This window comes from Monodelphis domestica, chromosome 2, assembly GCF_027887165.1.
Source record: "Monodelphis domestica isolate mMonDom1 chromosome 2, mMonDom1.pri, whole genome shotgun sequence".
Taxonomy (NCBI): Eukaryota; Metazoa; Chordata; class Mammalia; order Didelphimorphia; family Didelphidae; genus Monodelphis; species Monodelphis domestica.
Window position 1 is genome coordinate 168,546,374 of NC_077228.1, and position 25,419 is coordinate 168,571,792.

Sequence of the window (25,419 nt, forward strand, 5' to 3'; positions counted from 1 at the left end):
GCAGTTATGTAATTTGCCCAAAGTCATGAAGCTAGTAAGTGTCCAAAATAGGATTTGAATCCAAATCTTCCTGATTCCAAGTCCATTGCACCACCTAGCTGACTTTTAGAGATACAGAAATGTTGGAAGATCAATAGTATCCCATCTAGCTTTTCTATTTCCATTCAAATTTATTTTTCATTTCCTTGGATTCTAGAGTCAGCAGACATCAACTTAAGGGCTCTTCACACACTTACATATTCTCTTCAAATAATAGGAAAAGAAATCCTCTTTCCTAATTCTCTCAAAAAAAAAAAAAAAACTAGAACAGATGAGACTGAGTTTGGTAGCTCCTGGGGAAAAGCATTATGAGACAAGAGGACGTAGAACACTATCTCAGTGGAGTCTAGGCAGGTCTTGGGGTTCTCAGATTATTGTCCTCACTTACCATAAATAGAGAGAAAGAAACTTTGTTCACTGATTACTTCTTCATGAAGTATTCGGGCTTTGAAGTTTCCATTATCCTCAAGAGTGACGTTGTCAATTCTAAGGGATGTTGGTGTTACATGAGCTCTTTGCTCATATCGGTTCCAGAGGAGACTCTTCTTCAAAGTTAGATTCCCAGTCTCAGGCTCGAGGCTGAACAGAGGCAGATGTTTTTTCTTTGAGTCAAGGCTCCAATCGACCCTTTGGATCATTTTTCCTAGGCTTGTGTTCAACTGAAACAGAATGGAACCTCCCTGGACCCCATACAGAGAAGTCTGAGTATCAGAACTTTGATCTCCTGAGGTCCAGACACCTGGGATGATGGGAAACAGAAAACATTGGTCAGCACTATTTACTTATATAGAGCAGATCATAGCATTTCAAACTCCCTCAGCCAGAAAGAACCTGGTCATCTAATCCATCCCTTTTCATCAGGAGAGCTTTGTTCCAAACCAGCCCCACTCTAGAGAAGGGGTACCGAAGCAGCAGCTCAGCTCCCTAAGGGACAACACAGTCCAGCACACAGGATTCACTTACAGCCACTACTGTCATATAGTATAAGCCCCCACTACATGGTAAAGAGGAACCAGACTGGGCCAGGAGCCAGAAGACTTAGGTTTGAGGAGCTTCCTAAGCAGGACACCTTGGTTTTTCATTTATTTTTTTTCTGGGTGATGCATATATTATCATGCAAAACATATTTCCATATTGTTCATTTTTGTAAGTGAATAATCTTATAAAACCAAAACTCTAAAACATCAACCCAAATAAACAAGTAAAAAAAATTATGATTTCATCTGCATTCTGATTCCAACCATTCCTTCTCTGGAAGTGGAAAGTATTCTTTGTCCTAAATCCCTCAGAATTGTCCGGGATCATTGTATAGCTGATAATAGCTAAGTCTATCACAGTTGATCATTCCATATTGTGCCATTCCACAATATTGCTGTTATTATGTACAACTTCTCCTGGTTTGGCTTAATTCACTCTGCATCAATTCATACAGGTCTTTCCAGTTCATTCTGAAATCATCCTGTTTATCCTTCCTTATATAAAAATAGTATTACATCACCATCATATACCACATTTTGTTCAATCATTGTCCCATTGATGGACATCCTGTTAGTTTCTAGTTAACCATGACACCTTGGGCAAATCATTGAAACTCTTTTAGCCTCAACTTCCTCATTTATAAATGGGAACATCAATCCTTCCACAATGAGTCTTGTCAGGTTGTTTTATTTTCATTTTATTTTTTTCAGTTACATATAGAAACAACTTTTGATATTGTTTGCTGACATTTTGCAATAGTCCAATATAAATTATACCAGTGCTTTCATGCAACAAGTATTGACAAATTCCCTATGTTGTGACTGAAGACACACATAGCATATACAATAAAAAAAAATCATTAAGGAAATAAAGTGAAGGGTGGTGTGCTTTGAGCTGTAATCAAATTCCAACAGTTCCTCCTTTGGCTGTGGATAGCTATTTTTTTTAATCATGAGTCCCTTAGAATTGTCTTGGAAACTTGTTTTGCTGATAATTATTTAGTCCTTTATATTTGCCAGGTTGTTTTAAGGGTCACCAGAAATCATGTATGTAAAGTGCTTTATTAACACACACATACACACGCATGTGTGCTACCATTATCTTGAATGTGTTTGTATTACAGTTCTTATAGCATTCTTCCTAGTACAACATAAACACATTCTCTCTTCCTCTCCCTTGGTGGAGAGGGGGAAGAGTTCATCACTCCCTTTTAAGTATTGATGTACTTTAGGGATTTGAAGTACATTATTCAATTCCCACCTACCCCATCTCTATCCTTCAATCTTCTCATTCATTTATTTGTCCTGCATTTACTGAGTACTTGTGATCTGGGGATGGAAGGGACCTGAGAAATAATCTCATCCAACCCTATCCTTTGACAAGGGAGAAAACTGAGTTCCAGAATGGTTAAGAGATTGTCCTAAGGAAGTAGCCAGAGACGATTATGAAGATGGTGGAATAGAGTGTAAGATTATCTCACTCTTCAAATTCCACCACAAATAATAAAAAAATCCAACCCTCACCCCCCCCCAAAAAAAACAACTCAGGGATTGTCCTAAGGTCACAAAGAAAAGAAGTGGCAAAGCTGAGATAAGAACTTCATTTCTCTGCTTCCAATTCTTACACTCTTTTCACTGGATCAAGTTGTGTCTCATATATCCATTCCCATATTCATTACCTCTTCATTAACATCCATGCCATCTTAACTTAAAATGCTTTGTATAAATCTTTTATTTATTCTATCCTTGGCACTGTGCTCTCTAGTGATGGGGAATTCATACAAGTATATAAGAACAAAAGTCATTCTTGAATACGTAAGTGGCCAAAGGATATGAACAAGCAGTTCTCAAAAAAAAATTAATCAACAGCCATGTGGAAAACATGTTCCACATCACTAATAAGAGAAGTGCAAATTAAAACAGCTTTGTGGGTCTACTTTACAGCTACAAAACTGACAAAGATGACGAAAAAGGAAAATGACAATTGTTAGTGGGGTTGTGGGAAGACAGGCATACCAATGCACTATTATTAATGGAGCTATAAATCATTCTAAGAATTCTAGAAATTTGAAACTCTCCCCCCCAAAAAGTCACTTGTGGAAATATTTCAGAAACTAACACGTCTATTTTCCTTTAGCTACCTTACCATTATATAGTTCACTGGACACACAGTAAGCCTTTTGCAAAAAAGAGCTAATAAGAAGTCTGCAGTGTACCAGAACTCTTGCTTACTCCCAGACACCTTCCTGGTGTTTGCTGACTGACCTTGCAGAGCTATCCTTCACAAGCTCTACCTGAAGTGGCCTAAACTGACTTCAACTAGCCTTGTGGTCAGCCATTGCTGCCAAAAATCCTAAAACATTCTGGTTCTGTGTTTCACCTATTCCTGGAAGAGACTACCCATTTTCCATCCCTAATTCCTATTCAAACCACCTCTTGTAGGTTGTAAGCATAGATTGTCCCTACTCATCTCAGACTGTAGAGTCTCCATCCTAGATTTCCTCCACCATGCATCTCTAACTATTTTCCCTTTTAATCTTTTTAATTCAACCAGGAACCCCTCTATTGAAAGGACCTTCAGCTTTAATTCAACCAGGGCTCTCACTGAGAAATGAGTTTTTTGTTGCTGTTATACTAAACTATGCATACCCTTTTTTTTATTGTTAGTTATTGACCCATCAATAACTAATACACCTACACCCCAGTGAGGCAAAGGATCTAAATAAACAAAGATATTTATAGTCGTATTTTTTGTTATAGGAAAAGACTGGAAAGAAAGTGTGTGTACATCAACTGTGTAATACTTGAACAAATTAGAGTATATTAGTATAATGTACTTTTAAAAATGATGAAAAGAATAAGTTCAAAGAAACTTGGAAAGGCTTACATGAACACATACAGAAGAAACTGGTAGAAATGGGAGAATAATTATATAATGACTATAGAACTAAAAAGGAAAATAGCTTTTAAATAATTAGGAACTCTAAACATTGAATTGAGCAATGGCTACTCCCAAAGATTAATGATGAATTCCATATGTTCTCTATCTCTTAGAGAGATGACAGAGTAAAGGCAAAGAATATTACATATGTTATCAGACACAGTCAGTATGTATATTTGTCCTATTTTTATGGCTATATTTGTTTGTTATAAGGGAAAGCTTCTGGTTTTTTTGAGTGGGAGGGAGAATTATGAACATTAGAGGGATCGTAGTAATAACAATGTCAAAAAAGAAGAAAGTTTTTACAAAATCATTTAAAAATACATAAAAGAAAGCAGAAGTTCCAAAGGACATACAGACAAGCAGAACAGTTAGTTCAATTTAATATATACTTAAGAAACAAACTATGTAAAAAAGACATAGTTTCATATGCTTCATATACTTTTTTCTGTTATTCATTGTATATGAAAATGCTCGTGTCTGTTGATGCTTAAGTCCAAAAAAATGTTTAAACCCTTCTATCTCAGAGTCAATATAATGTTTTGGTTCTTTAAGATAGAAGAGTGCTAAGGATGGTTTAAACATAAAAGATGATACCATAAGTAACTTAGGGTAACATAGAATAGTATACCTGTCAAATCTATGGAGAAGGGAAGAATTTATGACCAAATAAGAGACAGAGATAGAGAACATTACAAGATGTAAAATGAATAAAATTAAATTAGAAAGGGCCTGTACAAACAAAACCAATATAGCCAAGATTAGAAAGGGAACAACAAGCTGGTGGAGTAGAAAGAAATTTTTAATAACAAATTTCCCTGATAAAGGTTTCACTTCTCAAATATTTAGAGAACTAAGTCAAATTTGAAAGAATACAAGCCATTCCCCAGTTGACAAATGCTCAAAAGATATGAACAAGCAGTTTTCAGATGAAGAAAGCAAAGCTATCAATAATTTTGTTAAAAATATTCTCAATCTCTCTTGATCAGAGAAATACAAATTAGAACAACTTGAAAGTACTATCTCACACCTAACAGATTGCCCCATACGATAGTAAAGGAAAGTGTTGGAGGGGGTGTGGCAAAATTGGGACACTAATGCATTGTTGATGGAGTTGCAAACTGAGTCAACCACCTTGGAAGGCAATTTGGAACTAGGCCCAAAGGACTATAAAACTGTGCATACCCTCTTATCCAATACTACCAATATTAGGTCTGTATCCCAAAAAGATTTTTATTTATTTATTTATTTATTTTGTTTTTAAAACCCTTACCTTCCGTCTTGGAGTCAATACTGCATATTGGCTCCAAGGCAGAAGAGTGGTAAGGGCTAGGCAATGGGGGTCAAGTGACTTGCCCAGGGTCACACAGCTGGGAAGTGATTGAGGCCAGATTTGAACCTAGGACCTCCCATCTCTAGGCCTGACTCTCAATCCACTGAGGTACCCAGCTCCCCCCCCCCAAAGAGATTTTTAAAAGGGCAAGGATAGGAGGAAAGGACCTACTTGTACAAAAATATTTATAGCAGCCATTTTTGTGGTGGCAAAGAATTGGAAATTGAGGGGATGTCCATCATTTGGAGAAAATCTGAACAAATTGTGGTATATGTATAGTGATGGAATACTATTGTGCTATAAGAAATAAAGAACACGATGATTTTAGAAAGACCTGGAAAGACCTATGTGAATCAATGTAAAGTGAAATAAGCAGAACCAGGAGAACATTGTACACAGTAACAGTAGTATTGTGGAATGCTCAGCTATGAAATACTTAGCTACTCTCAGTAATACAATGATCCAGGACAATTCCGAAGGATGTTATGTCAAAGAATACTCTCTACCTCCAGAGAAAGAACTCTTGGAGTTAGAATACAGATTAAAGCATACCATTTTTCACTTTAGTTTATTTTGATTTTTATTTGAGGTTTTGGTTTTATGTGAATATTCTCTTACAACAATGTATGTCTTCCATGATAATACATGTATAACCCAGATCAAATTGCTTAACCATCTCCAGGAAGGGGGAGGGTAGAGAGGAAGACAGACAATTTGGATCTTTTAATTTCAGAAAATATGTGGGAAATTGTTATTACATGTAATCAATAAAATAAAATATTTTTAAATGAAGAAATTTAAAATAAAATAAAATGTGAATGCTAAAAAAAGAAGAGTAATAAGTGGTAAGTAATGGGGGTTAAGTGACTTACCCAGGGTCACCCAAAGTCCATAATTTTTTTAAAATTATAGCAAAATAAAGACATCTGTGTTCTTACAGCATTGGAGGCATGAGTTGCTCCTTCATTTATGCCTTTCAAGCACATTCCCTATGTGTCCAACCTTCCTAATGATGTGTATAAACTTGTGGGAGCATGTACCCCTGACTTATGGGCAGTAAAATTGCTATTCTTCTCTGCTATTTCATTAAAGGCGTTTGCTCTGAACTAATTGTGTCTTCCCTGCCTATCTCATGTCATGACACTTAATTCTACCCCTTGCCTCTTAGATGCAGTTCCAGCACTCTAGCTTCCACTCTAGATCCTCAGCTTCATATCGAGATTATCCCAGACCCCACACACTGCTCTATCACAATCTTCATGCCATGCCACCCATGCTCCACCTCCTACCTCAACATGAAACCTAGAATTACTGCTCTTTTCTGCATTTGTTTCCCCAACACTTAACACAGTGCCTAGCCACGTGCTAAATATTCATTTTAAGAGGCTTCTCATTCTTTCTTTCTTTGGGATGACTTAAAAAAAATCTACATCAATAAAGGACAATGAACTATGGTTCTGAGTAAATGTAGACCCACAGGATATTTTGTACCTTGGATAATCTTATCTGGGGAACTCATTGTGAAAATTGCATCGTGTCCCCAGGTGCATAAGGGCTTTTATCAAATGTTTCACTGATACTTGGGCAAGCTATATTACCCATCTAACAACCCAGTCCAAAAAATAAAAATAAAAAATAAGGTGTAAACTGTTTTGAAATTTTTTTCTTTTAACAAATTTGTTTATTCTCTGTGTGTCTCTCTCCTTCTGTTTCTTTGTCTGTGTGTATCTCTCTCTTTCTGTCTCATAGACACATGTACACACACACACACACACAAGAAAAGAAAAGCACGTGTAATATATGCACACACAAGCAAAACCAATGTCCACATTGGTTATGTTAAAAAAAATGTGTCCATGATCTATTTCTGATGAAGTTTTGCTACTTCTTTGAGATCACAGCTTCTTTTTTCTTTTATTCACTAGCCATCCTTTTAATACTTTCTAGGATTTTATGAGCAATTAAAGTCCATCTCCTTGGCCTACAATTTACAAACTCTACTCTTCCTTTTTAAAAAACTGTGATAACTGTACTTCACCAGTCCTGTGACAACTCTCTGGTTCTTCATCTTTCTCCATTTTCTTTATTGCCACTGACCTCCAGAAATCACCAAAGGAAGCTCAGTAATTATACTTACCAAGTAATTTAGAACCCTGGGATATATTGAATCAAGACAGTGTCTTAAAGAAATAGAATATTTTTGCCATCTCAATTCTTTGCCAAGCATTTTTGTTCCATTTTTTGTCTATTTCATTCTCCTTGGAATAGAAAACCAAAGCCAAATCATAGGACCTTCTTTTTTTTGTCTAGGATGGGGCACCTGGACTTTGTCACAAAGGAAGCAGTTGGCCAAGGATAGGGAAATCCGGTTCAAGGAAAAAGACCTAAAAAGACACGGACAAGTGATTGTCTTGATCAGAGAAAGAAGGCAGAGTACAGTCTGGTGTTGGAGTAAGGAGGTAGTAATTATGACCTGGTAGATCTGGTGGTAGAATGGTGAGAGTGGAAGTTGATGCAGATTTCCTACTAGAAAGTAATTGATAAGCTCCTTGAGAAGAAGGCAAGATTGGCAGGACCCAAATCCACACCAGCCTAAGAATGGAAAAGAGGCTCAACCTGTGGAGCCAATCACTTCAACCCACCAATTTGTCCCCTCAGGAACAGCAAAAATAGGGGTAGCCTAGACAACTCAAAGCATATCAAGTCCTCAACTAGATGATGCTTTAAAGTCTAGTCCTAAGGGCAACTAGGTGGGACAGAAGATAGAGCACTGGTCCTAGAGTCAAGAAGACTCATCTTCCTAAATACAAATCTGGACTCAGATATTTACTAATTTGGTGACCCTGGCCAAGTCATTGAATGCTGTTAGCCCCAGTTTCCTTGTCTGAAAAAAAAAAAAAGAGCTGGCGAAGGAGCAAATCACTCCAATATGTCTACCAAGAAAACCCCAGATGGGGTCATGAGGAGTTGGACATGACTGAAACAAACAACAACCCAGTCTAGTCCAGATCTAAAATAATACTTGGAAAGGTTGGAGAATGGGACACAAGAATTGGTTCAAGCTCACTCTTAGCCCTCTTTCCAAAAGCATCTTTTTGGAAAGATTACTGCTCTATCCTGTATCACCAGAATCAGGTCTTTTGAATGTCACATGTAAAGAAACATGTGACCTTCATACCAAGTTATCAAGAATAATTAGCTTAAATAATAAACTACATGAGCCAATGGAGGTGGTGGGAGAAGGGGACACTGAGAAGGGAATTCTTTGTAGCAACAGCCTTATGTTAGCCATGATGTTTTCATCCAAGGGGTCTTGAACATTCCTCTCTCTCCTCCCCCAAATTCAAGATGCTTTTTCAGTTGTGGTTGGCCCAGGTATTTAGTTCCATATTTTCTGGTTCCATCTACCCCAAGCAGCAGAATTTTCTTTCCTTGATTTTTTCCTACCAAGAAATAAAAGACCCTGAATTTTTAGCAACTTATACCCCACACACATACACACACAAAGGTTGGTCAGAAGGACTGTTACAATATATAGAATTTTATAGCTGAGAGTTTCTTATTTTTCTTGAACTGAATGTTCCTGGAGAATTTAAGGACTTCCTTCTCCTTCTTCTGCATTCTTTGAAATCCATTCTCTCCTAATCAAGTATGCATGTGAAATCTACGCCTGGTCTTTTCTTTACCAGGAAATCAACAATAGAGTAGTTCCCTTTCTCCCAAAGTTTCCATCATTCCTACTTCGACAACCAGTTCCTTTTCTCTGGACAGAATCAGATCTATAAAAGCAGTTCCCCTTGTTACTTCTGCCATTTTGAAGACTAAAAATGATCATTAAGGAAAGGCAAAAAAAAGCATTAGTCTCTCTGAATTTGAAAAGATTCAAGCTGTTATCTAGATCATTAAAGTCACCAGTTATATTGGCTGGGGTCGGTTTCAGAGAGGAGATCATATAAGCTGCTTCCTCTTGGAGCTAAGTCATCTTAGTCTTTTTTTTTTGTCCCAGTTCATATTTACCAAACCTTCTATTCTCACTGGGTTTTAGAAATATCCCTAAAGCTCAATGGGAAACTTCTTTCCTACTTTTCTGAGTCCTTTGGGCTATTTTAATGTTTTCACCCCAGTTCAGTCCCTCATCACCTCTTGCTTAGACTATTGTAATAGTCTCCTAATTGGTCTTCCTACCTTAAGTCTCTCCCAAATCCAATCCATTTTCCACATAGTTGCCAAGGTAATTTTCCTAAAATATCTCCCCTCCCTTACTGAATAAACTTAGAGGTTTTCTATTATTACGAGGATCCAATATTAACTCCAAGAGAATTCCAAGCCTGGACCACCCATTTCATGAGGGCACCCAGCCATGCTCATTTCACTCCCAGATGAATTCCCTTTGTGGATTTCTTTACCTCCTCAACAATAGCCTAATTCCCTTATTTGCTAGCTCCTTTTTGTATTGTCTTTCTTCCTCCCTTCCTTTAGAATATAAGCTTCTTGTGGATAGAAACTGTGTTATTTGTTTATGTTTGTAGCTCCCACACTTAGCACAGTGCCTGGAATATAGTAAATATTTAGTAAACGTCTGATCTATATGTAAACCCCCAACTCTGGTCTTCCTTTTCCCCTCCACTATAAAAGGCAAACAATATTCTTCTGATAAGAGGTCCCTAGGTTTCACCAGATTCACAAAAATGCTCCACAATAGGGGAAGAAAGAGTTAAGAATCCCTGTTCTTGGACATAGAACAGCTGCACGGAAATATTTGGTGGATGTGTCTATAATTACAGAAGGCCCTAAGTAGGGCTATGATAGCTACAGTATACAAATATAAATATAAAGTCATTTCCTGGTAAACATGGTGCTTCAAGTACATAAATCAGTATGCTGCCAGGCAATATGATACCAGATAACTCCACCCAGGACTACTTAAGCCCATTGTCTTATTCCTCCAAAGCCTGGCTATTACTTCTATGACTTTTCCCTGACCTTAAAATACAGTCCTATAATTCCAGGAGACCTCTACTCTGCCCATAAGGCAATGGCTTTTGGCATCATTCACTTCTACAGAACAGAGCCTCAGATGAATGCCATACCCACAGGTTTTAATCCCAGAGCTAACCCCTGGGTCCCCATCATCACTTGACTTGTAGTTGTAGCCTCACTGACCATATCTCAGTCCTGACTCCTCCAGAAAATATTCTCAGCTATCTAAAGAGGAGAATATTCAATTTAAGTCCAGGCATCTCTAGGATAAGCCTCCCCTCCATGTTCCATATAATCGTCTTCTCTAATATTTATCCTTGATCTGAGTAAAATATGATTTTTAAAAACACTTTTTTGATCAATTCACATTCAATACATTTTCCAACATCTTTATTTTGTTCCCTTGTCTTTTTTATTCTGAATTTAAGATACCAAAAAAGAGCATTTCTATGAAAATAGTCAACCACAAAAACGAGTATTCTATAAGAAATCATGAATTTCAATTTCACACTGCTTGCTTTTTTAAAGTATTTAATAAATTCTACATCACATTCAAAACTGTCCTGTTTATCTGGGCTTCCTTCTGAATTTCCTTCCATTCTCTTCTAACCTCTTTTTTGCATCACTATTGCAACAGCAGCCCACCACACACACACACACACACACACACACACACACACACACACACTCACAATTAACTGAGAGAAAGGAAGAAAAGACTCTTGTAACATACAATAATAATGAAGCAAAAACAACTCCATACAGTAGACATGACCCAAAATGTATATCTGCAATAATTTTCCATTGCATTTATATCAGTTTGTTCAGATATCCCCCAATGTGAGATGAGAGGGCTAAGGACAAACAAAAAAGCTTTGAAAATAACAAAAGTGGGAAGAACCATAGAGAAAGAGCATGCCACATGGAGATGACCTGATGTAAGTATATTTTCCTTCCTAATGATGTTCCTCTTAAACTAGTATTAAAATGGGTGAGCGTTCTGTGAGCTGAGCCAGGCTAGGTTTCAGGGGAAGAAGCCAACGGAGGAATCAACATTTGCCCCAGATTATCACCATCTCTTTTGTTCTTCCCACTTTGTGAGAACAGACCAAGTTCAGGCACCACTTTGAGAGGGAAATGACATGCTTCTTAAATGGATAGGAGAGAAGGGGAGATTCAAATATACAGAGGGACAGACATGGCAAAATGACATATGGTGCAGATGAGATCACGTTCTGTGTCTGGTCTGTGCTTGCCTATGTCCCACATCTCACTAATGTTAAACAAGGCATCAAATAAAATTGACTAGACTATCCATATTTGTTATAAAGATTTTGTTTTCTTTTTTATTCCCCCAATAGGGAGGGGGTGTGAGATTGGAAAGATAAGACAGGCAGACTAACCTGAGCGCTCCCAAATTCCCCTCCAAATGATCTTAAATTAACACCTCAAAACAAATTCTAGAGCAAAAGAACCAACAGTAAAAAATTTTCCCTCCCAAGACTACTTGGAAGGTCAACAGAAAGGTCTGCTTCACTGGGGTGACAGTGGAGCTTACTCCAGTGCAGAACAATGAATTTAACATGTTAAATTTATTCTAAAATTTTTTTTAAAAGCACCACAGAACAATGATTACATGTATACTTAATTATTTGTTCTATGATGTATATGGCAATTCTCACTGTGGTATTTATTAAGTTCAGAACTTTAAAAAATAAAAGCAAATGAAGGAATAATTAGAAAAGAAAATTGGTCAGAATTCTACACAGTCAATGAACAGTCAACCAGGAAACCATTGGAACCAGAAATAGAGGTCACTACTTATAATTAAAGAGGAAAAAAAATAGCAAACCTGAAAGCTTTCTCTGCTCTGCCCTCCCTTGTATCCTGTGCCCTCTCTCAGCTTCCTCAAACCTTCCTTTTCTCCCATCCCACCCATGCCTCCCCCCCAAAATCCCCTGATGCAGACCCTGATCCCCTGCAATTTGAAGAGTATTTGGAAACCACTCTCAGTCGAAGAGGCTATGGTGGGTCAAAGCAGTGGATCTGTATTTTTCCAGAATTCCTGGTAGTGCACATCTGTACCATCTAGAGGAGATATCAGTCTATGAGAAGCTATAGATATGCAGCTTCTAAGGAGAAGAGGCAGGTTCTACAGGGCTTGCCTTGCTCTACCATTCTCTAATGTTGAACAAGCCAAGGAGCCTGGTTACACGATGCATATTTATTATAAGGGTTTTGTTTTTTGTATTTTCTATTTGATTTTAGAGGTAATAGGGAACACCTGGAGTTTGTTGAGTAGGGGAGAGGGGGGATATGGTTAGATTTGAACTTTAGGAAAATTATTTTGACAGACTGGAATGGAGAGAGACTTATAGCACAGGCAGGAGGTGGAGAAAGAGACTGGACCAGGGTTGTGGCAGTGTCAGAGATAAAAACAGGACAGATATGACAGATGTTATGAAGGTAAAATCAACAAACCTTAGCAACAGATTGGATAGAGGGAGTGAGAGAGAGCAAGGAATCAAGAATGACAACTAGCTGCATGCCTGGGTGACTGGAAAGGATGGTGGCAACTTCAATAGTAAGAAGGAAGTTAGGGGGCAGCTAGGTAGCACTCTGGATAGAGAGCCAAGCCCAGAGTCCAGAGGACCTGGGAACAAATCTGGTCTCAGTCACTTCCTAGCTGTGTGACCCTGGGCCAGTCACTTAATCCTGTTGCTGTGGCCTTACTGCTGTTATGCCTGACTTAGTATTATTGATTCTAAGACAGAAGATAAAGAGGTTTTTTGTTTGTTTTCAAGGAAGTTGGGAAGAGGAGAGGTTGTTTGTTTGGTTTTTTTGGGGGTGTGGGGGAAGATTATTAGTTCCATTCTGGATATGAGTTTAAGATGCCTATGGCCTTTGCAGCCAGAGCAAATTTGGTCATGGCTTATCCACAGACAAGTATCAAGCAGGCCTCCAGCTTCATCACCACATTCAGCTTTGTTACACAAATAGGAAGATCGCCACTTATAGTTATCCCATGAATCAAGTCAAAACTCCACTGGAACCTAGCTCTATGGCTCTGTCTATGGCAGTTTGGGAGCACCTGGAGACTAGGGAGCAATGCCTCCTTCAGAGCTGCTTAGAGGAAGGGGCCATGGCTCTTCTGTCATCTTGCCTTCCTTCCATACTCCATATGAAACTCCCAAAGGGACTCTTTCTTGTTAACATCCTGACAGGTGGCTGACTTGATCACAGCCCACGTGATACATTTGTGCTTTACTTTACTTTTTATTTTATATTTACTTTATGGCTCACCAATTCTGAGCATTATTACCTCCATTCGCCAGCTGTCAGACAGACAAGAAGTTGGAGAACATAAAGTCATATCCAGCAGTGGAGAGAAGATAGAATACCAATGACAAAAAGATACATCTATATTGGATTAAAAAAATAAAATTTCCAAGAATCAGGTGAGAGGAACATGGTTAGAGAATCATTTTTCTGAAAAAGATCTGTAGGTTTAAGGTGTTTGCAAGATCTCTCTGAGTAAACAGTAGGTCATTAACAGGCATACAAGAAGGGTCATAGTCCTGCTGTATTCTGTCCTCGTTAAACATATGTTCAGCCCTGAATGCCACGTTTTAGGAAGGGCATCAATCAGATGGTATGGAACTGTAAAGAGGTTTTTAATTCAACTGGAAATATTCAGATTTAAATTTCTCCAGTCTAGAGTTCTTTTAGGATTTATCTGAAGAAGGGAAAGTTAATAAGAGCTTAATCAAATTTCAGAGGAAATAATGCCCTGCTTTAAGGACCTTTTTACCTTTTTGTTAGGCCTGACATCTTTCTCTTAGAAGAATGTATGAAAAAGGCAAGAATAGGGGCAACTAGGTGTTTCAAGGGAGAGAGTCAGGCTTGAGGATGGCAGGATTTTGGTTCAAATCTGGTCTAAGACACTTCCTAGGCAAGTTACTTAACCCCCATTGCCTAGCCCTTATCACTCTTCTCCCTTGGAACCAATACACATTATTGATTTTAAGATGGAAGGTAAGTTTTTTTTTTTTTTTAGTCAAGAATGGAAGTTAAGGTCCTAGAAAATATTCAAGAGGAGTAACAGGGACAGCCAGATGGCTCAGTGTATAGAGAATCTGGCCTAGAGATGAGAGGTCCTGGGTTCATATCTTGCCTCAGACATTTCCTAGCTGTGTGACCCTGAACAAGTCACTTAACCCCCATTTCCCAGTGATGATGAATCTTTTAGAGGGGCAGGTGATTGAGAAATGTCCTCAGGCAAGGGGGAGAGGAGCAGCACTGGCCCAGCATCCTTCTGGATTTCTAGTAACAAACTCTAACAAACTCTATGCTGGGGTGATGCAACTTGTGTCCACAGAGAGTTCTCAGGATGTCCCCTCTGGCACACATGCTATAGGTTCACCACCATGGACCTAGCCTATATTCCTCTTCTGTCTTGGAACCAATCCACAGTATTGATTCTAAGACTGAAGGTAAGAGTTTTTTTAAAAAAGAGAATAGTAACAATAGGGGCAGATCAGGAATCACAATGGATAGAACACCATATCTGGTGGTGGAGGAACCTGGGTTCAAATCTGGTCTCCAATGCTTTCTAGTTATGTGGCCTTAGGCAAATTACTTAAACCCTGTTTGCCTAATTCTTCCCACTCTTTGGTTTTAGAATTCATGCTAAAACAGAAGGTAAGCATTTAAAAAAAGAGTAGTAACAATATATAGATCTGCCTCCTGTCTAGTTAAGATTATTTTTTTCTCAGACTTATATGAACGAATGTCAAGTGAAGTGAGCAGAGCCAGAACATTGTATACAGTAACAGAAACATTGTACGATGATCAACTGTGAAAAACTAAACTATTATCAGCAAAGCAAGCTTCTAAGATAAACTCTAGGGACTCATGATGAAAAACACTATCCATAGCCAAAGAAGGAATTGTTGGAGTCTGAATGCAGCTCAGAACATTTTTTTTCACTTTATTTCCTTCATGAGTTGTTTTATTATGTGTGACATATCTTCTCTCTAGACATGAGGGATGTAGAACTATGCATTGCGTGACAGTACTGGTATGACCTATGTCAGACTATTTACCACAGTGGAAGAGGGAGGGAAGGAAAAGAGAATCTGAATGGCAAAAAGTCAGATAACAATTGTCAAAAATTGTTTCTACATATCATTGAAAAAATGTCAAAAGCTTAAAAAAAATTTAAAGATTATTTATTAAAAGATTTAAAAGCTTTCTCTCATCTACTTGAAAGGATTAGTTTTGACCTATGCAAGGGTAGCACCCAACTTTCCCATTTCTTAAAGGGATTTGTTGTCAGTGGGTCGATAAGTGGAACAATAGATAGAGCCCTACATGTGGAGTCAGGAAAACTCATCTTCCTGAGTTCTAATCTGGCCTTAGATACTTCCTAACTGGCTGACCCTGCCCAAGTCCCTTAACCCCACTGGCCTTAGTTCCTCATGTGTAATATGAACCGGAGAGGGCGATGGCATATTACTCCAGGATCTTTGCCAGGAAAACCCCAAAGGGATTACAGAAAGTCAAACATGACTGAACAACGAGGACAACAGCCTGTTTCCCCATTTGTTGAATGGATTAGGATACTGAGAGAGGAAAAAGGCCCCCCTGATTACTTCAGGACACCTTTAACCATGGTGAGGGTTGGAGGGAGAGGGAGGAAAGAGATTTTCCTTAAGGGAGGTATGTAAAAGGACTAAGTGGGTTTATGAGGATGATTCAAAAAAATTAAATTATTCATTATATTTTATTATTAGATGAAATAGAATGTTAACCGTAAACTGTGCAACTTTTTATTTAGTGTGAAATTTGCCTTGTTTACAGTTCCTATGTTACTTCAAGAAGATGTACTAAAGATATGACCAAGGTTTTGAGGAATCTGCCCTCTGCTAGTCTGGACATTTCTCCCTAAAGCAAGAAAATACTTGGATTTAAATCAAGAGTTCTTAACCTGTTTTTGAGTTATGGGCCAAAGCAGTCTGGTGAAGCCAGCAGAGAGAATAAGGTTAGTAAATCCATGAAATAAATACAGAAGAAAGCAATTATATGGAAATTAAAATGCATTTTTTTTCCTGTTCAAGTTTGTGGATTCCTGAAATCTATCCACAGACCTCTTGGGGGGTCTATGGACACCAGGTTAAGAATCCCTTATTTAAAGTACTATTAAATAAATAAAATTTATTTCTAGCAGATTTATTCCTAAAACACAGAGTGTGATATTAATTTTTTTAATAAACCCTTTCCTTCTGTCTTGGAATTAATACTGTGTACTGGTTCCAAGACAGAAGAGTGTTAAGGGCTATGCAATGGGAGTCAAGTGACTTGCCCAGGGTCACACAGCTAGGAAATATCTGAGTTCAAATTTGAACACATAACCTCCCGTCTTTAGGCCACCTAATTCATTTTTTTTTTTTAGACACTGGCAAGCACCCAAAGGACAGAAACCAAGATGTCAAGGTCCTGAAACTATTTTATGAGGAGGGAGATAAAGGAACCTAAGCATATACCCTAGAGAGCACAACAGCTGGCTTCAAGTGTCTGAAGGACTTTCAAATGAAAGAGGGCACTGGCAAATGAACTAGGTAAATGAATATTGCAAGGAGGACAGCAGAAATTTAATGTAAAGCTGAACAGCAAGGAGGAGATATATTTAAAGGCCTGGAGAACTAAATCCCAGAGCACCATGCCAAGGTACATAGGTTACACGAGTAGAATTTTGTCACCAAATCCAACTTTCTTCTACAGGTTTAAGTTCTTTGAGGGACAGCATTATTATTCTTATGTGTCCTGAACCTAAAACAGCATTGTGCATATTGTAGACATTTCATTCATGTTTATAGAACGGTTTTTTAAATATTCATTTCCTCTTTTGTTCTTACTCAGTTGATGAGGAAATGATTCAAACAGGGTTAAGTGTCTTGGCCAGGATCACACAGATAGCAAGTATCTGAGGCTGCATTTGAACTTTCAGATCTTCCTGACTCAGGACCTGGGATCAATCTGCTCTCCCACCCAGCTGCCGCCTTCATTTCCTCTTACTAGGCCCCCAAATGAAATTAGAAGCAGCGTGATGGTACAACAGAGAGAACGTTAGACCTGGAGACAGGAAAACCTGAGTTCTAACCCAGTCTCATTCACTTACTATTATGTGACCCTGAGCAAGTAATCTGACTCCTGCCTTAGTTTTCTCACCTGTGAAATGAGGGTTTTCATAGTACCTACATCACTGGGTAGTTCTGAAGAACAAATGAGAATATTTCCAAAGTGCCTGGCATGTTGTAGATGCTGCATAAATACTTATTCCCTTCCCCCTTAACATATCCACCAATCAATCACCTTTCTTTACTCTGTACTTCTTTTTTCAGGATTGTGCAGCATCCCATCCACCATCAGCAGCATCTGTCTCCATTCTGTATCCTTCTTGTCTTGCCTTCCCCCTTCCCAATCATAACAAAATCATTTTTTTGGTGACAAAATGGTAGAATGTGGAGAAGGAAGGAACCTCATTTATCATGTAGTCTAAGCCATATCCAAAAGAAGTGCCACCTGCAAAATGTCCAATGGGGAATCAGATGGCCTCTACTTGTCCAAGAGAAAAAAATTCAAACATTTCCCAAAGCAGCTCATTTCACTTTTGAAAAGTTCCAGGTGTTAGGAGGCAGCTAAGTGATGTAGCAAATAGGGTGCCAGACCTGGAGTCAGGAAGACTCCTTTTCCTGATTTCAAATCTGGCCTCAGACACTCCCTAGCTGTGGGACCCTAAGCAAGTCACTTAATCTTCTTTGCCTTAATTTCCTCATTTGTAAAATGAGCTGAGGAAATGGCAAATGATTCTAGTTCTCTGTCAGGAAAACCTTAAATGGGGCCATAAAGAATCAAACATAACTGAAAACGACAAAACAAAAATCATTAAGGAGTTTTTCCTGACATTAAGCCAAAATTTACCTGTACCCATTGCTACTGATTCCATCAAACAGAACAAGTCTCATTTTCCTGTTTCATATGAAACCCCTCAATACCTCAAGCTGTTATATTCCTATCTCACCACCATCTTCTCTTCCCTACCCTAAACTTACCCAGTTCCTTCAATCAATCCTCATATAATATGTCATAAGGGCTTATCACCAGTCTGGCGGTCCTCTTCTGGACATCCTCCAATTCATCAATATCCTTCCTAAGATGTAGAACTCAGAACTAAGTGAGATATTTCCAGATCAGAAACTACTTGATTTTGATTTTTGAACACTATAGTACTCTGAGATCCTGTTTGTTTGTTTTTTAGCTGACACAGCACACTACCAAGTCTTTCTTGATAAATTGCTATCCAGCCAGGACTGTCATCTTGTACTTATAAAATACAAGTACAGAGACAGGTGTGGGTTCAAGTCCCACCTCTTCCCTACACTGGCTATGTGACCCTCTTGATGCCTATAGGCGACTATCTAAGAATATTAGAGAAGAGAAAGCTCTGATCTGCATTAAGGGAGGTAGTGCCCCACCAGGAACTCCCTAGATCATTGAAATCACAAGTCTGTTTTTTTAAAAATTGATCTAATATCCTACCTTGTCAAGATCTTTTTGGATCCTGATTCTATTACCCAACCTATCAACTAACCTTACCACTATGTAGCTGCCACTGCAAATTGGCTAAGCATGTCTCCTATATGTTTACTAAAGTAACCAATTGAAAGATTAGGTAGGAAAGACCCAAGCATGTATCCTTGATACACTCTCCTGGATGCCCCTTCTAAGTTGATGTTGAATGATTAATAACTATTCTTTGAATCTGGCTATACCTCCTGGCTAGCCCATATCTCTATCCTATCCACAAGAGGAATATTATAGGGGCAACTAGGTGGCTCAATGGCTGGAGAGCCAGGCCTAAAAATGGTAGGCCCTGAGTTCAAATCTAGCCTCAGAAATTTCCTAGCTGTGTGACCCTGGGCAAGTCACTTAACTCCTGTAGCTTAGCCCTTAGCCTTCTTCTGCCTTGGAATCAATATACAGATTTGATTCTAAGATAGAAGGTAAAGGTTTTAAAAAGATAAAGAAAGAAAGAAAATCTAGATAAACTCTAGCTATGGCATTCTACTGATCTAACAGTCAAATAGCCCCTTCAGAATGAAAAATGAGACAAACCTGACATGACCTGGTCTTGAAGAATTTGTACCAGCCCTTGGTAATCACCACTTCCTTTTCAAGATATTCAATAACCAAGAATAGAAATTCAGTTGATCTGGTTTGTATAATAATTCTCTCATCACTTTTGAAACATTAGTACAACGTTTATCCTTCTCCAGACCTGGAGAGAGAAGTGATGCTAATAGAAGGCAGTAATGGGACCAGGACCCTCATACTCTGAAATCTTGCATTTCTTACCAATTAGCACTGGTTAAACATCAACTACAAAATCTGTAGTGTCTGCATTGCTCAAGCATGAATTGTAGATTATTCAATTATCCACTCTGTGTACTAGATCTGTAATATTCTATACTAGGCATCAACTTTGTGGTCTTAGAAATAATTAATTACCTATAATGGTCTTCCAATGTACCACCCTCCCACTCCCAACTTCCAGCATGTTTCCATTCTAAGAGACCAGTGAGACCTCTCTAGAGTTGACAAATGATGACAAGGTGGGCAATGGAGGAACATGGAACCTCCACACCGGGGACTCTGGCATTCCAGAAGAATTCCTCAATCTTTCACATACTCCTTATTCCTATGGCAACAAATTCCAAAACATGCTTCCACTTGAGTTTTGAAAGGGAGATGCTAAGCTACTAGACCCCAATAAATATGCCAACCCTGATCCACAGGGTGTGGAAGCTGCCACTCTACAGTGGAGCTGTTACACCATCCTATTAGCTCCAAAGAGGCTCCACTAGCCTCTGGGCTTATCCATCAGTTCTAAGGCTATCTGATTAGCCCCTGGACTATTCCACCAGCTATTAGGCTATTATACCACCAAAAACCATCTCTTCTTCAAATAAAATTCTTTTCTTACTTCTGAATTGAATGGCATTTGAGTCTCCCATTTTGGGGGCAAGACCATGCTACAGACTTGGGTGTATTTCTCCCACACCAGAAGCATTAAGATAAATGTTTCTTTCTAAAAGTGGCACTTAAACTGAGATTCTAAGAAAGTCAGAGAAGATGGGAAGCAAAGATGAGAAAGGGGACCATTCCAGGAATTTGGGACAGCCAGCAAAAATGAATGGAGTTGATGCCAGCTAGTTGGCTCAGTGGATTGAGAGCCAAGCCCAGAGACAAGAGGAACTATGTTCAGATCTGGCCTCGGTCACTTCATAGATATATTAAGTGTGCAAGTCACTTAATCCCCATTGCCTAGCCCTTACCACTCTTGTCATGGAACTAATATGCAGTAAAGTAAAAGTAAAGTAGTAAGGGTTAAAGAAAAGAAAATGTATGTTGTCAGGAGATGGAATATCTTATTCACAGAGGCCAAGGTCACAGGATCACAGAATATAGGGGGGGTAAATTGTAAAAAGACTGGAAAAGAAAGAAAGAAGAAAGAAAGAAAGAAAGAAAGAAAGAAAGAAAGAGAGAGAGAGAGAGAGAGAGAGAGAGAGAGAGAAAGAAAGAAAGAAAGAAAGAAAGAAAGAAAGAAAGAGAAGAGAGAGAGAGAGAGAGAGAGAGAGAGAGAGAGAGAAAGAAAGAAAGAAAGAAAGAAAGAAAGAAAGAAAGAAAGAAAGAAAGAAAGAAAGAAAGAAAGAAAGAAAGAAAGAAAGAAAGAAAGAAAGAAAGAAAGAAAGAAAGAAAGAAAGAAAGAAAGAAAGAAAGAAAGAAAGAAAGAAAGAAAGAAAGAAAGAAAGAAAGGAAGGAAGGAAGGAAGGGGGCAGGTTGAGAAGGGCCAATTTGAGAAAAACCACTATCCACATCAAGAGGAATCACTGCCGGAGTAAAAACACCGAAGGAAAACAGCTGCTTGAATACATGGGTAGAAGGAATATGGTTGGGGATGTAGACTCTAAATGAATATCCTAGTGTAAACAACAACATGGAAATAGGTTCTGATCAAGGACACAAGTAATACCCAATAAAATTGCTCATCGGCTTCGGGGGAAGAATGGGTGGAGGGGAGGGAGGGAAATAATGTGATTATTGTAACCTAGGAATAATGTTCTAAATTGACTAAATGAACTTATTTTTAAAAAATGAATAAAATCACCCTAGACAAAATAAAATACTTAGGCATCTATCTGCCAAGACAAACACAGAAACTATACAAACACAACTACAAAACACTCTCCACACAATTAAAACTAGATCTAAACAATTGGGAAAACATTGATTGCTCATGGGTGGGACTAGCTAACATAATAAAAATGACAATCCTACCCCCCAAAAAAAAGAAGAAGAAGAAGAAGGGCAAATTTGAGGATGTTCTCTTTGAACCTTTTCAGAGAGGGGAGAGCTGGAATTCAGGTCATGACAAAGGTATGGATGGAAACAATTCTCATACAGATGAGGACAGTTCAGAAATAAACACTGGTAGGGAAATCATTGCTAATATATTGGCTACAAGGTGGGGCATATCTGCTAAACTAACACAGCAAGAACACTGAGCCACTATAAATTCCAGATTTAAAGCTGGTGAAAAATAGGGGCCTTTTGAGGGGGAGACAGAAGCTTTGGGAGAGACAATAACTATTTCTGCCTTAAATATAATTTGATTGATCTGACATGTACAGGCAAGGTTCTGTGACCCTGAGATAGAGGACGCATCTTTATAAGGGAAATGATTTCTTTCTGGCTCAGGGACTTCACCAAACATGTGGAAAAAGAACTCTGAATCAATGTTCCCACCAGCCACCTGGAGTATGGGGGCAAAGAGGTCCCTGGAAATAACCTAAACAAAGATGTCCCCTTCCCTTCTCTACTCAAAGGATCAAGACCCAATCCTTGAAACACCAACCCCAGCCTCACCTCTCAGCTTCAGTTCCTTGAACTTCCATTCTGTTTCTGTTTTGTTTTTTCCCTAAAATAAACTTCAACTTCCCCCTCCACCAAAAGCAGCCTAGGGAGCCACGAGTTGAGTAGAGCTCCCCTCCTCCATAGCCCGCCCAGCATTCCTCAGACCCAAGAGCCTCAGCTGGAGAGTTTGATGAGATCCCATAGTTGTTCTCCTCCAGGGCTCAAGGCTGAGGGGACTACAAAGGGAACCCAACCCAGTCAAAGGCAGCAAGACTTACCCAGGAGACAGACAAAGGTACACAGGACCCTGGGGAGCTGGAGGCATACTAGTTTATAGGCAAGTGGCGCTTTCATTGGAAGTCTGCCCATCTGCACAATGGGCTGAGAAAAGGATTTCTTCTTCACAAACCAGAAACAGATGGTCCGGTCCCTCCCCCTGCTCCCCTCCCTTTCCCTCTGCAGCTCTTCGAAGAGTGGCTCCAGCAGGCTGTTGTTATTCAAAGATCCTCATTTGCCATAAGCAGAGAGGAGTCTCTGTAGCAAATGCACAAAAATGTAGCAAAGCACAAAGTAGCCAGAGAATGGAAGAGGCAATCATAAATGCATTGAGAAAGTTTTAACAACTCTGGGGGGGGAAGGAAAAAGAGGAACTTTTAAGTTTTATCTCTAGTAATGTTTCTCCACCACTCTCAAGTATTAATAATCAGTAAAGCAATCAATCAAACCCAGTAGTGGAGTGTTAAATGAACTCACTGAAAAGGTAACTATCCACTCTCTCAATTCAACATGACTCCAGCACACTCTCCTTATTCTCTCAATTTGTTTGCTCAGTCCCAGGCAGAGAGGCTGAGCAAAGGCAGAGCTTTTATTGATTTATCTCTGTCAGGCAATAAACATTTATTCATCTTTAATCAAGACTTCAAGCTGAATTAATGAATGAAGGCCGTTTTATAAAAACAAACAAACAAAAACAACTTGGTCATCTCCAAACAAGTCAATGACTCAATCAATAAAAATGTACTAAGGTAGGTTGCTTGATGGCTCAATGGATAGGGTATCAGGTATGGAAATGAGAGGTCCTGGGTTCAAATTTGACCTCAGATATGGCCTACCTGTGTGATTCTGGGCAAGGCACTTAACCTCCATTGCCTAGTCCTTATTGCTCTTCTGACTTGAAACCAAAAGAGTTTTTAAAAAATAAATGAGTATTTATTTATTAAGCACTTGCCTTGTGATTGTGTTAAGGATTAGGGATAAAAAAAGGAAGCAAAAAGCTATCCTTGCCCTCAAGAAACTTATAATTTAATGAAACAATCAGAAAATAAATATGTATAAACAAGGTATAAAATAAGATATATATATCTTATAAATATTATAAATAATATATAAATATATTATATATTATAAATATATTATATATTATAAATATTATAAATAAGAGAGGAAAATACTAGAATTAGGAAGGGTTGAGAAAGGCTTTCTAGAAGGTAAGATGTTAGTTGGGGCTTAAGGGAAACTAGGAGATAGAGAAGAAGGGAGAGAACATTCCAGGCATGGTAGGCAGCCACAGAAAATGCCCAGAGCCAAGAGAATGAGTATGTTCCTAGGACAGCCAGGAAGCCACTGTCACTGGATTAGAGTATGTGTTGGGGAATAAATTGTAAGATGACTAGAAGGCTATATTATGAAGGGCTTTGAAAGCAAACAGAATATTTTATATTTGTTCCTGAAGGTAATAGGGAGGTTATAAGAAGGAGACTAACATGGTCAGATCTAGCTTTAGGAAAATCCCTTTAGTGGCTGAATGGAAGATGGATTTGAGTAAGAAAGACTTGAGGCAGGCAGACTCACCAGCAGGCTATTACAATAATGCAGGGAGTGAGGTGATGAGGGCCTTCATTAAAGTGGCAGCACTGCCAAATGAAAGATATAGGCAGCATATTTGAGAAATACTGCAAAGGTGAAGTCCAAAGATTGGACATTGTGAGAATTGACATCATTTTGCACTTTTCTTCTTGGTACCCTAAGATCAATCTTGGGGTGTTTCTCTAGGGAACTGGGTTTCTGATCAGACTCCACTCTAAGATTAGATTAAAAATAAAGCCTGAATCTTATCTGGATGGGAGTGAGAGGGATGCCTACTCTATTAGATTTACCAGTACTTTATCTATTTTATTTGTTTTTTCAGAGTACCAGCTCCTAGTCTTATTTATTAGTTCAATAGTTCTTTTGCTTTCAATTTTATTAATTTCTCCTTTGATTTTTATGATTTTCAATTTAGTTTTTATTTTGGGACTTTTAATTTGTGCTCCTTCTGATTTTTTAAGTTGCATGCCCAGTTCATTGACCTCTTTCTTCTCTAATTTGTTGATATATGCACTCAGGGATATAAATTTTCCCCTGAGTAACTTTGGCTGCATCCCATAGATTTTGATAAGTTTTTTCCTCATTGTCATTCTCTTCAATGAAATCAGTAATTATTTCTTTGATTTGTTCTTTAACCAGTTTTGAAGAATTAGATTATTTAGTTTCCAATTCACTTTAAATGTGCCTTTCCACAAATCCTTATTGATTATGTTTTTATTGCATTATGATCTGAAAAAATGCATTCATTATTTCTGCTTTCCTACATTTGCTTGCAATGTTTTTATGACCTACTCTTGCCTTCTTTGTCTCAGTTGCAGTCCAGTAAATTCTGCTCCACCCTCTTACCTTTACCCTGTGTATGTCTACTTGCCTCAAGTGTGTTGGGAGGCCTACTCTAGAAGGATGCCAGAAACCTCATGGCTCCCCAGCATCAAGAAGACACTTCCCTCTAATCCCACATGACTCCTAGAGTCCAGAAGACTGGCCTTTAACCCGGACTGAGATCATGTGTCCATTCCAGGAGACTAAAAAAAAGTGAGGTCATCGTGGACTATCAGTTGTGGATCAAAGAAGCTCAAGGGCCTTTATCCCTGGCCAAGCAGTGGTCTTTCTTTTTCTGGACAATCAACAGGAGTGAACAGGGACATGAGGTGAGCAGCAAGCTCAGGTTAACTTGGTGACTAGCCCTGTGATATATCCACTTTTCCCTATTTAATAAATAACTTTAAATTAACATATAGTCTTCAGAGACTCTTAATCTTAACAATATGAAAGATGGTGAGGAATTCGAGATGACTCCTAGGTTG

The 25,419-nt window shown here is 38.6% G+C and overlaps 1 protein-coding gene across 1 annotated transcript in view; it reads right to left on the reverse strand.

The window, feature by feature from the left end:
• LOC103101312 (CD48 antigen-like) overlaps positions 1–22,676 on the reverse strand; it is a 37,416-nt gene extending 14,740 nt beyond the window's left edge. Inside the window, exons 1-2 of the mRNA XM_056816205.1 lie at positions 22,525–22,676; positions 428–778 (exon numbers count right to left, since the gene is read on the reverse strand). Of these exons, the coding sequence (XP_056672183.1) occupies positions 428–778; positions 22,525–22,615 (442 nt within the window). The 5' untranslated portion in view covers positions 22,616–22,676. The remainder of the gene's footprint in view (positions 1–427; positions 779–22,524) is intronic.
• Between the last annotated feature and the right edge of the window lie 2,743 nt (positions 22,677–25,419).